Source organism: Helianthus annuus, chromosome 7 (genome assembly GCF_002127325.2).
Source record: "Helianthus annuus cultivar XRQ/B chromosome 7, HanXRQr2.0-SUNRISE, whole genome shotgun sequence".
Classification (NCBI taxonomy): domain Eukaryota; kingdom Viridiplantae; phylum Streptophyta; class Magnoliopsida; order Asterales; family Asteraceae; genus Helianthus; species Helianthus annuus.
The window spans coordinates 8,879,008-8,893,427 of NC_035439.2; the positions used below are offsets into that span (position 1 = coordinate 8,879,008).

The following is a 14,420-nucleotide window of genomic DNA, read 5'->3' on the forward strand; positions in this document are numbered from 1 at the left end:
GAGATACTAGGTATACAACTCATTTCTGGAAAAGTTTCCAACAATCTTTAGGTACGCGTTTAAGTTTTAGTACGACTTATTACAATTCAAACATTAGAGGACATGCTGAGAGTATGCTTCATTGATCTAGGTGGTAGTTGGGATGACTATCTACCCCTAGTTGAATTCTCCTACAATAATAGATATCGTACAAGTATCAAGGCCGCTCCATTTGAAGCCTTGTATGGGAGAAAATGCAGAACGCCCGTTTGTTAGGCTTAAGTTGGAGAAAGGCAACTATCAGGACCCGAGATTGTCCTTGAAACCACAGACAAGATTATGCAAATCCACGATAGGCTCAAAGCTACCCGTGATAGGCAGAAGAGCTATGTAGATAAGAGGCGAAAACCTTTTAAGTTCCAAATTGGGGACAAAGTTCTATTAAAAGTATCACATTGGAAAGGTGTCACGAGATTTGGAAAGAAGGGCAAGTTGAGCCCGAGATATATTGGACCATTCGAGATAACCGAATGTGTCAGTTCCGTAGCTTGTAGACTTAAGCTACCTTACAAACTCAGTGGAATCCATGATGTGTTCCACATCTCAAATTTAAAGAAATGTCTAGCAGATGCGTCGCTAGCAATGCGGCACCATGATGTGCAAATTGATGAAAACCTAAGCTTCATTGAGAAACCGATTTCGATCGAGGATCGACAGGTTAAAAAGTTACGTAAGAAACGGATCCCCATCGTGAAAGTCAAATGCGATTCCCGTCGTGGCCCAGAATATACATGGGAGGTTGAAGCAAATATGAGACAAAGTACCCTTATCTATTTGAATAAATCTCGTGGACGAGATTTCTTTTAAGCGGGTGAGGATGTAACACCTCGGAAATTAATAGCAAATAATGTGGTAACACGTGTCCAATCAACTATCAAATATTCCCGATAAGTTGGACGAGAAGGACTAATTTTGAAAAAATGTGGAAGTTTGGATGTGGAGAGGTCATTTGTGACAAAATGCCAAACTTTTGGCTCTGATGGTCCAATGCAGACCGCAAGGCATATGCCTTACGGTCCATAAGACATTCAAATTTTTTTATTTCTGGAAACTCATGCGGACCGCAAGACTTGGTCCGTACGGTCTGCATGGCATTTAAATTCCGTGGGCGCTAGAAGTTCATGTGGACCGCATGGTTCACCTCATATGGTCCGCATTAGGTACGCTTGTAGAATGCAGCTGGCATGGCAGCCGCTGTTCCCTGCCATTTCTCTCGTGAATTATCACGATTTCTCTTCTTCCTCCGCCTATGTTGACACTAATAAACATCTGGGAAGCCTTGCTAACATGTGGCATCACCTCATGATTATTGGGTAAGTATAAATAGCCATGATCATGAGCCTTGCAAACTTGCACCTCTCGTTTTCTTACTCTCTAATCTCTTGGAGTTGCTTCTGCTCATAAAGAGGCCTCCAACCTGAAGTTTTAAACTTCCTTAAACACTTGTAAGTGTTCTAACTAAGTCCCTTTTCATTTATAGGCTAGTTATTAGCCGAAAGTCAAGCAAATTGACTTTTGCTTTGACTTTCATTTATGACCATTTCGGTCAAGCCAATGTTCAGATCAAACATGGCTACGTGATCGTAATAATGTAGGTGTTAATCCCCTATGTGGACACCTTCCAAAGATCATGTTAAGTTGGTCAAATGACGGGTCAAAGTTTTATTAAATAAAAAGTCAAAACGCAGTTTTTCGTAATTAACGTAAAATGAACTTCCAAGTATCAAAACAATAATTTTTGATATTATATCAGTTTGTATAACATATTAGGACATGTTAGATCATGTCCAACCCGTCATTTCCTTCTTAGAGCTCGGTTCGTAACCGAAAGTTAAATAGTTTGACTTCTGTTTTGACTTTCGATTCTGACCCATTTAAGAAAATTTAGCTACTGATTTGAAGTTGTATTATGATCATATTTTTGTATGGAATAACCCTCTAAGATTATAACATTTAATCATGTCCTTTGTCGGGTTTTTATGCAAGTCTACATAATAAATAATGACAAAAATGCCCTTTTTGCGCATAGAATGATTTTAAACATAATGAACATCTAAACTGAGTTTGAAACTGATGTAACATTATATTAAACATGTTTTGGCATATTGGACTTGATATAGACTTATCCGATTACCCGATGCTGCCTATGCGCATACGGTTGACTTATATAGCTTAGTTTATATAAGTTAGTCGAATTGGTTCAAAACCTTTCCAAATCAGTTCTAATCAGAATGTATGATTGTTTGACCCATATTATACGAACCATAGTACTCATGATGGTGCAAACCACATTCGATCATGTCTCCGCTTAATCTAGCGAACCGTACTGATTTTATTATAAGTTAACCGGTCCAAGTCATATGACTTTAATAAGACCCGTTAACATTCTAACGGATCATAGTTCCGTCCATTCCAGACTAGGTGTCTCCAGTAAATTGCACTTGTGTTAGTTGTTTTGGTTAACTGTTGTGCGTATATATATTTCACTGTAAAGATAAGCTCAGGTAAATACTCTTAATTTATTTTCCCTATACGGGCTTGGGATACAATAAAATTATTTGCCACTTGGTCGGGTATGGGATCAATGACGAATGAGTTCAAAAATCCAAATAACCCATTTTAATCCGTTATGCTTGATAACTTAAACATTTGGGGTTAATACGACCGTGTCCTGGATATCCATGGCTCACTTAATTGCAAGTGGCCACGACCTAAGAGCGGGGTGTAGGCATACACCTAACAGATGCTAATGCTATATAAAATATTTTCTTACCCAAATGGGGATAAAAGTGGTGTGTCGGTTAATCATGTATCGGAGTTTAGTTTCGGGCCCCATATGTATTGACAAGCATGTAGTACTTGTAACAAGAGATACAATTTCTCCTAAGTTATTTATAAAAATGATATACCAAATGGTATATAAAATGATTTTGATAAGATTTTCAAAATGTGTCGGTTAACTGTATTTACCAGCAAAAGCTGCCGTATTTTCAAAAGACTAAGCGCAGGTTAGCGAGTATGAAATAGGCTAGAGCTGCTCAGTAATTGCATATTGGAATTTGCGACTCCACACAAAAAGCTTCGTAGTCTTTATGTAATCATTTTGTTATTTTAATCCCCTATGGATCTGTAGTACACTTTCAGTCTGTATATTATTTGTGAACTTTTGAACATTTGTACTTTGTAATAATTATTTTTATAATCCCAAGACTTCTGATGTGCTAAATGTGAATATCTATATCAATCGTCACGCATAAACCCCAAGTCAAGGCCCACCGGGAAATCAGGGTGTGACAGGTTGTGAGCGAATTAGACACTAGCCTTTTGTGTCTAAACTCAAATATCACATTAGCATATTCCTTAGACATTTCCAAGTCTAAGCATTAACCTAAGGACACTCATATCTATTTAGTTATCGATTTTGATATTTAACAGGTGAATTATGCCGCCAAGACAAAGAGGAAGAGGAAAGGGTCCTATGTAGGGAGGACCATCACGAAAACTACCATCACACTTGCATCACTCGAGATCTCCCCAGCATTTGAGTGAATTACGTTCTTCCCAATATGTGAGATACTCGGTCTCGCACCATTCACATAATTCTTATCATTCCCATTCCCACTCTTACCATGATTCCTTTGACCCAAACCAGTACATAAATTCACCTCCCCCTAGCCAGAATCAACAAAATGATCACTCTGACCCTGAGATGCCACCATCTGGAACCACCCTATCGAGTTATCTAGTGATACTGCATCTTATGCAGGTTCAACTTATCGAGTTCTCGATGAATGAGATCAATATTTCAACCAATTTACTTTCTATAACACCCCAGAACATAACTGTCACACACCTTCTTATCCACCTCCTCAAACACCGCCACCTCCACACGACGATGAGCCAATGGAAACAGTGGAGCAACAACAACCACCACCTCAACCAAGGAAGCCTCGCACCGGCGCACGAATGTCAGTGCGTGCTGGGCAAGGGTCGGGATCACTCCCAACTTTACCCCCAACCTACCCAACTATACCAAAGAACCCACAAATGGGTGGACCCTCTAATCCTGAACCTATTGTTGAGCCACTTCAACAACCACTTACAGGTTATGATAACCCTATTCCTACATATCCGAATTCAACTGGATTTGATACTTCTTATACCGTTCCCCCAATGGATTTTTCTTATCCAGCACCTTCCTCTGACCCCTACTTACAGGCAGTTATTCATAATGCTCTTTACCCATCACCTTTTCCTCTTGCATATCCAAATACTGGATATCCTAATTATGGACACCAGTATCCGGTTGTTCCGCAACCACAACCACCGCCACAACAAGAAAGACGAATGCAGACTTTTATTTTATCTTTTATTGTAATTTTTCATTCCAAAAGTCCATATTTAGACATAGTATTGTAATTTATTTCCAAAAGTCCACATTTGGACAAACTATTGTAATTTCTTTCCAAAAGTCCACATTCGGACATAGTATTGTAATTTATGTTATTTTATGAAAATCTTGGATTATCTTTTATAATCTTTTCACATTTATTCAAGCATTCGTCTCAACATTTAATTTCAAACTTTATTGATCTTTCCGAAATCAACAAATTCTTCTTAATGGTTTGATAGCCATATGGCAAAGCCTAAATTATTGGCAATTATTACTGGCAGTTGTGACAATGTGGAAGCACACTGAACGAAAAGGTGGAGGAGATATCTTCAAGCCTTACAGCCCATATGGTCGAATGAGACCACGGCTAATAATATATATTATCAAACCATTAAGACATAAACTCAATAATCATTTCCATTTAACATTTAATGTAATGTTAAATTGATTTACCGTGAGCAATAATTTATTGTTGAATATGGCAATTATTAATGGCACTTGTGACCATATGGTGCACATTGGTAAAAAAGGTGGAGGAGATATCTCCAAGCCTTATAGCCCCTATGGTCAAATGAGACCACGGCTAATAATATTATAAAATAATTGAGACATAAATTCAATGATTATCTCTATTAGAACATTCAATGTAATACTAATAGAATTTGAGCAATAATTTATTATTGGCATGTAGTTCAATTTTCAATATAATGGCAAACCAAAATTTTGGTGGTGCTGATGGCAGGCATGACAATATTGAGCATGTTACCCGCGAGGGCGAAGGAAATAACCTTCGGTCCCTGATTGCTGCGGAAGTCAGCAAAGCTATGGCCGATTTTATGGCAAATTTTAAAGGACCAGGCTCAACCCATTCAAAATCCCCATCCTATCCCTCCTTCTTCCACTCATAAATCTCAAAGTTCACACTATTCCTCGAATGAGAGGAGTGAACCAAAGCATGTTTCCAAAAAGGAAACCCGAAATATTAAAGAAGGGTGTACCTATAAGTACTTTGTCTCTTGCAAACCTCAAGACTTCACGGGGGAGAAGGGAGTTATTGATGCAATGAAGTGGCTAGATGAAATGGAGACAGTTGTTGACATCAGCGGTTGGTAAAGATACTATTAATTATGTATCTTAGTCTTTCAAAGGCGATGCTCTGACATGGTGGAAAGCCATAATACAATCTATAGGTAAGGTATCCCTGTACAACATGAGTTGGTACAAATTTGTGGACCTAATAAAAGAAACATACTGCCCTCCGCACGAGGTTAAAAAAGTGGAGTCTGAGTTCTTGGCTCTCACCATGAAGAATATGGACTGTCAGAAGTATGTCTCCGACTACAGTTCTCTGTCCAGATTGGTTCCTTACTTGATTACTCCTAAATCAAAGCGCATTGCATGATTCATTGGTGGTTTGGCACCTGAGATCAAAGGGATGGTGAAAGCCCCCAAACCCATTACTTTCAGATCCGATGTGGATCTATCTCTCTCACTGACTCAAAATGAAGTGAGATTAAGGCCAATCAAGGTTGAGGTTGACGGAAAAAGGAAGTTTGAGGATAACAGCTTCCAAGACTCAAAAAAGGGAAGTTGGTTTTAATAAGATCCAACAGAGGACTAGTGATGACAGACCTCAGTGTAAGAGGAGTGGAAAACGACACTAGGGACAGTGTCAGACAAACCAGCAACCGAAACAGTGTGGCATCTGCAAGAGAACAGGCCACAAATCACATGAATGCAAGGATTTGAAAAATGCTGTCTATTAAGGATGTGATGAGAAAGGCCACATAAAGACTAATTGTCCCAAGCATACATCTGCGGGAAGTACTAAACATGGGGAAGCAAAGAAGCCGAATGCTAGAGTGTTTTAATTGACTACAAGGGAAGCAGTGAAAGACGCGAATGTCATTACGGGTACGTTTCTCGTAAATGATAGATTTGCTAGAGTTTTATTTGATTTTGGAGCTGATAAGAGCATCGTTGACCATAAGTTTAATAAGCTTCTAAACCTGACCTAAAGAACATTAAATATTACTTATGAGGTCGAAATGGTCGATGGTAGCATAGAAATAGCTTCCACGATTCTTGGTAGATTCGCTATATCCATCAAGAACCAATCTATCCCTGTTAACCTTTTACCTATGAATCTTGCGGGATTCGATATAGTTCTAGGCATGGATTGGTTAGCTCATAAGCAAGTCCGCATTGCATGCTATAAGAAACTTATCAAAATTAAATCCCAATCTTGTGATGTACTCACTATTCGTGGAGACCAACACCATGGATTGCCCGAGAAAGCATCTTTGTTCAAGGCATCCAAGTGCTTGAAAAGAGGATGCGTCATTTACTTGGCTTAAGTAACTATTGACGAACCAAAGCCGAAGATCAAAGATATTCGAATCATCTCGAAATATCCTAATGTTTTCCCTGAAGACTTACCCGGTTTGCCCCCGGATTGGCAAGTCGAGTTTAGAATCGACATTTTGCCTGGATTGGCTCCTATAGCCAGAGCTCCATATTGTTTGGCACCCACTAAGATGAAGGAGCTAAGGGCACAACTTGAAAAGCTTCTAGAGAAAGCCTTTATTCAGCTGAGTTCCTCGCCCTAGGAGCTCCCATTCTTTTTGTCAAAAAGAAAGATGGTTCAATGCGAATGTGCATTGACTACCGCGAACTAAATAAGATCACAATTAAGAATCACTACCCTTTGCCAAGGATCGATGATCTGTTTGACCAATTTCAAGGATCTAGTTACTTCTCAAATACTGATATGAGATCTGGTTATCACTAATTAAAAGTCCGAAGTAAAGATGTTCCGAAGACTGTGTTTCGAACAAGATACGACCACTATGAGTTTCCCGTGATCTGTTTTAGGCTCACGAATGCACCTGCAACAGATATCATGAATAGAGTCTGCAAGCCCTACTTGGATAAATTTTTCATTGTCTTTATAGACGACATACTGATGGAGAGTGTGTAACCTGAGCCTGAATGTGTATTATATTACGTGTGTTAATGTATTTTACATGATTATACGCCTCGAATGTTTTAACTACGAAGGTTTGTGAATTTGCAGGTTAAACGCGTAATATGGTGAAGTTAGGAAGTTTAGAGATGAAATGGAACAAGCTAGATGATAGTCAAGACACTTCACATTGTTTGGAAGTTGTTTTGGGTTAAAAAGTAACTTAGAGGCTCAAGGAACGCACAAGAACGAAGTTTAGGAATCTAGGAGTCATTTAGTGAAAGTGAAATGCACTAAATAATGAAGCCTCATAATGCGATGTAGGCTACGGTCAAGATAGTGTAGCCTACGGTCCACTTGATTCAGCCAAGAAGTTCTAGAAATTATTGGGAGTACCCTACGGTCAGAAAGGAACAATGAACAGCAAGTTTAAAGCGTAGCCTACGGCCTATGGGCGTAGCCTACAGCTGGACGAGTTTGGCAGCGCGTATTTGACGTATTTGAGGGGATTAAAAGGGTTTTTCAACCCTAATTCGTGACACACAACACCTTAAACGATTTTTTGGGATCATAATACACTTTTGGGATTCATCATATTTTACACCAAATCGAAGATCAAGAACATGATGATTTCAACCGTGATTCGAGCTATTGAAGATCATTCAACCAAGATGAGTGTCTAGTCTTTCTATGGTTTCCTACGGGTGGAGGATTCTTGTAAGTTAATGGTTTTATGTGTTTAAACTAGTTTTTGAACACTGGTAATCTAAGCATTTGATGCTTTTTACCTATTAATTTGATTGAATAGTTGTAAACAATTGATTTTACTTTAAACTTTGGTTCTGATTCATTCAATTGAAGAGAGTTCTAGTAATTGGGTTATATTTGATAGGGATTAGGGTTGGTAATTTCAGTTGAATGCTTATTTGATAACCTTCCGTTGTTTTTCAATAGAAGTAAGTAGTTGTTAGGTAATCACAACTTGCTAATCAAATTAAACAGTCATGTCTAAGTGATTGTCACAATTAAACACGTAATTAACATTCTCTTTGAATCTAAAATCCGGAGGAACCATTATTTTCTCTTACTGTTTACAACTAAATTTAGTAGTTCTTAGTTTAATCAAATTCTCAAACAACCAAGTTTATATTTTTGCAAGTAGCTAATCATTACTTAATTCATAACGTTTTCTACCAGACTCCTCAGGATTCAATACCCTTCTTACCGTAGCTATCTAGGTTAAATAGGTTTTTAATTGACACTCACGACAGTCATCAAAATGTCGTCATTGCTAGGGAGTCATGCGTAAAGTGTTCTGTTTTTACTATTTGCGTTAGAAAAATAGTTAAAAAATTCAAAAATAGTGTTATTTCTTTTTTGTTCAGATTTACGCGTGGTTTTGTGTTTGTGCTTTTGCGGGTGACTTTCTTCTTGCATGCATCATACTCGGAAATCCGGGTAGTCTTCACCGCTAGTATTTGATCTAGAAATCGAGAGGATAGTTCGGAAGACCCGAGTCATTCATAGAGAAAACAAAATCCTGAATTCTCCAACACCTACATCTGATTCAATGGAGAATTTAAAGAATCCCGATAAGCAAACTGTTCCACAAACCCAATTCTCACCGACTACTGCACAACCTTCACCAAACACCTTTATACCATCTCAACCACCACCACAATCCACCTAACCAACCAATACTACCCAAATTCCACCAATTCCACCACCATCGTTTCCTAACTTGGATAACCTGCCACCACCATTGCCATATCAATCCTCATCTTCTCAACAACCACCCTTCACTTAATCTTTCACCCAACCAATTACCATTCAACACTCCTCACGATACGTGAGAATAGTGCAAGATGAGAACCCGATTCCACCGAGCCAAAATCGATCCGTTAACTTATCAGCCGCACCGTTCATACCAAATCAACAGCCATAGTACCAGTTATCTCAACCACAACCTTTCACTTACAAAGCTTCAGTGTTTGAGCAAAGGGATGGTTCGAGGGACTTTGAAGATAGGTATGACGAATATGATAGTTATGTGGGTAATCAAGGCAATAGGAAAGTGGTGAATACGAGCAGTTTTGAAAGATATTACACGTGATATGGGTTTGTTGAAAGGGTGAATCAAAATACATCCGGATACCAACAACATGTGCATCAAACGGAACCAATTAATCATCAACCGGTTTATGCAAGACCCATAGACATTCCGTTGCCACCACTGGTGCATCAAATGCCGGTTCCACAAAGACCACTTCCGAGGAATCTAGCTCCACCGGTCAACCAATATGAGGGTATTCCAAGAAGATACGATCGGGGACCAGTGCGGGGGATCGAAAGTCACTTCAAACTTGCGATTGATGTATTGTAAAATACATCCTTTATTCATGTATAGTTTGTATAGTTTTTCGTTAGTTATAGTTTAGTTTTCGTTAGAATTTGCGTACTTCTGATCCAATTGCATTTTGCAGGTCTTGGGCGTTTGAAACTGCTGGAAAATGCATAAAACGAGTTAAAACATAGAAAAGTCAAGTCCTGGAACGTGTTGGAGAGCTCTGGAGCTAAAACAGAGTTAAAATACTGGAAAAAGAGTTTCTGGCGGCCCGCGATACAAGAAAGAGTGTGTCTCGTGGGTGGCGAGAGACTTATAGATTTGAAGTTGCCAGTTATCCGGTGGCGACCCGCGACCCATTCCAATATCTCTCTCGCAGGTCGCGAGAGAGTGTTTTCGCCAGACTTCTTTGAGTTGGGCAATAGTTTCAGTTGCAGATGATATAAAAACATATTAAAATATTCAAAAACCCTAGCTTGGCGAATTAGCAATCTTTTGGGCGAACTTGGAGCTGAGTTTGAAGCGTTTTTGAGCATTCAAAGTTGCCAGTTGAAGGTTAGAAGTTTAGAGAATCATTGGGGTCGTCTACTTAACATCCGGGTGTTTTCGCTTGTGTTTCTTTCTCTTTGACTATGCTTTGTTTCTCTAAAAATACTTTGTTAATGCTTGTTTCCATGACTTTGATTGGCTAGGTTTAATTAACTACCTAGACAAGATGAATGGTTGCATAAAGTTTGGATTTTTATTATGAATTTAAGATATTTATGGATTTATTTATGTATTGTAGGAGATTTGATTATTAGCTAGATGTGTATGCATACTTGATTGTGTTTGAGTATTGTTTATTGCTTTACATAATTCTTGGTAACGGTCTTTATCACATAATAGAGTTGTGTTAGGTTCTAGATTTTGGTGAGTGTCTATATCACATAATAAATTGTGAATCTTTAGGGTTAAATACGTAATAGAACTTAAAAGCAATATTCGGTAATCTTATAAAACCAAGTGTTCTACTAAACCTTAATAGCTGAAAGGTGCGAGGTTATTGTTAGGTCTAAGCGATTAAACCGTAAGGTGGGTCCTTCTTAGGAAGTAAACCTATTAGTTGCTGTCTAACAAGTCTATTTAAGAACCCAAATTTATCCTTGACTTGAGTCCTGAAACGGAGAAAGTCTTGTAGGGTACTTTCATAAATCATTAGAGGTCTTGAAAAGGAGTCTAATTTACTGGTGACTATAATAGCCTTTAGGGTGCCCTAATGTACTCTTGAGAAGGGTTAGGAGGCTTAGTTGGTAACTCGAGAGGTTTAGAATCTTACGATCCCGGTCCATAATAATCAATCTTCAAATAAAATCCATAACTAAAACCAACCAGGATTCGAGTCTAGGTAGTGTTTCCACCGTCTGAGTAAAAGCCCAAAGAAATTCGTTTTAGTTAATTTAGTTTAATTGCTTTCTTAGGATTTTTAGAAACCCCTGATGCGTGTTAGGTGTTATATATATTAGGTATATATTTTAAGCCCTTTTTACACTTTTAGCCAAGTTTTAAATTTATAAAGCACGATATTTACTAACACTACACACACATATGGGCAAGTGCACCCATCGTGGACGTAGTATAGTGTTGGTAAGATACCGAGGTCGTCCAAGGACACAAGATCTTTTAGTTCCGGTTTATCCTCAACGTCTAATCAAATCAAAATGTTAGAAAAAAATTTTAAACTAAGAAAATAAAACTAACTAAAATGCTGAAAATAAAAATAAGAGTGAATTTCAAGTTTTGTCCTTTATCTTTAGGCCACTTTGCAAGTTTTGTCCTTTATGTTTAAATTTGACGAGTTTTGTCCTTTATGTTTAAAAATCAAGCACGTTTTACCCTTTATGTTTAAAAATCAAACACGTTTTGTCCTTTATGTTTAAAAAATCAAGCACGTTTTGTCCTTAAAAATCAAGCATAAAGGACAAAACGTGCTTAATTTTTAAACATAAAGGACAAAACTCGTCAAATTTAAACATAAAGGACAAAACTTGCAAAGTGACCTAAAGATAAAGGACAAAACTTGAAATTCACTCTAAAAATAAAAATAAAAAGAGATAGACAAGATGAATCACTTGGATCCGACTCGTGTGTTAGTGTAACCTTTGATTATTTTTACACTTTTGCACTTGTTTAAGAGATTATCTTAGTTATTGTAGTAGGCCCCTCTTTTGAAGGTGACGTTACCCTCAACCCAGTAGTTTGAGTCAGCAAGGATACAATCCTAAAGGGTCGGATTATTGAAAGATAATTAATTAAGTTATTAATGCATAATGTGGTAGGCCCCTCTTTTGAAGGCGACGTTACCCTCAGCTAAGTAGTCTGAGTCAGCAGGGATACAGTCCTAAGTAGCTGGGTTAAAGTTTTAATAGTAGTTTAACTTATGAGGGCATCAAAGAGTTTGGACCCCCGCCATCCAATACCTTTGGGTATTGAATGGGGTCCTACTAAATTTGTCCCAGGTCCTTTGCAGGATCTATACACTGAACAATGGCAAGACTCCTACCAAACTGTTCCCTTAACGCCCGACCATGTAGCCAACATACCTCCATATAGACCGTGGAGATATGACTGGTGAACATCTTTTATTTTATATAGACAGTAAAATAATGCCAAGACACCACGGACAAACGATAAGGAAGAATCACCTTCAACATAAGAAACTAGTAATTAAAGTCATTAATACAAAACCAATTAAAAAGTGCAAAAGATTAAAAATAAAAAGTATTACACCAATTAAAAAGCTCGGGCACGGCCCCGTGCCCGCTGGGCACGGCCCCGTGTCCATCCTTGTCTCTCTCCTCATTAATTGTAATTCGCAATTACAATAAATGCGCCTGCAGGAAGTTGACCACGCCCTCCGTGTCCGCTGGGCACGGCCCCGTGGTAGGCAGTAGAAGCTTCTAAAGGTTTGTCTTTTCTGCTGCTTCTTGGGCACGGTCCCGTGCTCGCTGAGCATGGGGCGTGTTCAGTCTTCTGTTTTCTTAGTTTTTCTTGGGAAGATGCTGTTGAGGGGTCGGGCATTCCACTTTTATTCCTTTTCTTGTATTTATGTTAGATTTAACTGTCTTTTTGCTTCTTTTGTTAATTTGAGCTCATTTAATCCTGAAAATTCAAAAGGAAGACAAAAGCACACTTTTTCCAACATTAGTACTAAAAAGGGTTAGTTTTATGCCACAATTGATATAATTTATGTGTTGCATTTTGCGCATATCAAATACCCCCACACTTGAATCTTTGCTTGTCCTCAAGCAAAACTCTTTATAATGTGGCTTTATTCACTCCCAAATGGAATGGGTAGAAGAGAAGGTTTTTGGGCTTGTCATAGAGTGTCGGGATTTCCAAGATTCTTTATTGAGGTTTTATTTTTATTTATTTACAATCGTATTCGGCATGATTTATTAAGAACGTTTCTTAAGATAAATTACTTATTAGAGCATAACATACATTTTTAAAATCTCATCTATATACAAGTTCACATACCTCACGGGGGATCACTCAACACTCGGCCGAATGTGTATTTTTAGTGAATCACTCGAGAGCGGCATGGAACTTACTCCTACCATAAGCTTGCCAAGCAATCAATCCTCCTCCTTTTTAACTATATACCTTTGTAAATATCCAGAGGACTTTATGGGTGAAGGGTTAGGCTTGGGCTAAAGGTGGGTGGTTGGGTTAATGGTTAGTAAAAAGGGCGAAAGGCGTAACAAACGTCGGTCCGAAAGACTTTTATTTATTTTTTCATATTTTTATTTCATTTTGATGAATTGTTCAAACAAAGTTGTTTTTGATAAACTTTGTTTCTTTGTTTGGTTTCATCAAGATAAAATAATAACAATTATTATTATTTTTTTTAAGGAGTCATAAGAGAACCGAACATTGTTACTAAAAGAAAAGGGTTAAAAATAAAAAGGTTTAGGTGGGTAAAAAGGGTTGTTTTGGGTTAAGAAATGAAAAGATTTAGGCTTAAAGGGGTTAACTAGGGGGATTTTGGGTAGGTGGTAAAAAATGAAAAATAATGGTGTAGAATGTAAAAGGGTTAGTCCTAATGCCTCTATCATTTACTTACTCGGGTTTAAGTTGGTAAGGACCGGGAATGTATTGTTGTGGCAAGTTCTAGAGTCATACGAACCAAGCGGCTATTCACACAAGAAACGAAAAATGAGCATTTAGTGTAAAGATATATTTTTGTATGCTCGTTAAAGGCTCAAAACTCACTTTTGTTGGAAAAGGGTTTTTTTTATATGATCAAGTATATATAATCAAATTTTAACTAAGTTTGTCATGCCTTTTCATAATTTTCTTATGTTGGTTCTTTTTATCACGACGCTATCGGTTGTAAACTTGTAAAAATATAACCTTGTTAAGACTTGAATTCCCAACTTAGACTTAGACAAGTAAAAAAAATGAAAATTTTTGGAAAAAATTTAGGGTGATTAGCGGCTCTAATAGAGTTTTGTGTAAGGCTTGTTATTAGGACTTGCAAAATTCAAGGTTTTAGCATCCCTGATATGCGCAAAATGCAACATATAAATTATATCAAATGTGGCATAAAACTAACCTTTTTTAGTACTAATGTTGGAAAAAGTGTGTTTTTGTCTTCCTTTTGTATTTTCAGGATTAAATGAGCTCAAATTAACAAA

The 14,420-nt window shown here is 37.8% G+C and overlaps 1 protein-coding gene across 1 annotated transcript; it reads left to right on the forward strand.

The window, feature by feature from the left end:
* The first annotated feature begins 318 nt into the window (after positions 1 to 318).
* Positions 319 to 3,588, forward strand: LOC110869397. The gene is made up of 2 exons (XM_022118654.1): positions 319 to 777; positions 3,475 to 3,588. Exons 1-2 carry the CDS (start codon positions 319 to 321, stop codon positions 3,586 to 3,588), a joined length of 573 nt encoding a protein of 190 aa, XP_021974346.1.
* Positions 3,589 to 14,420: the final 10,832 nt, after the last annotated feature.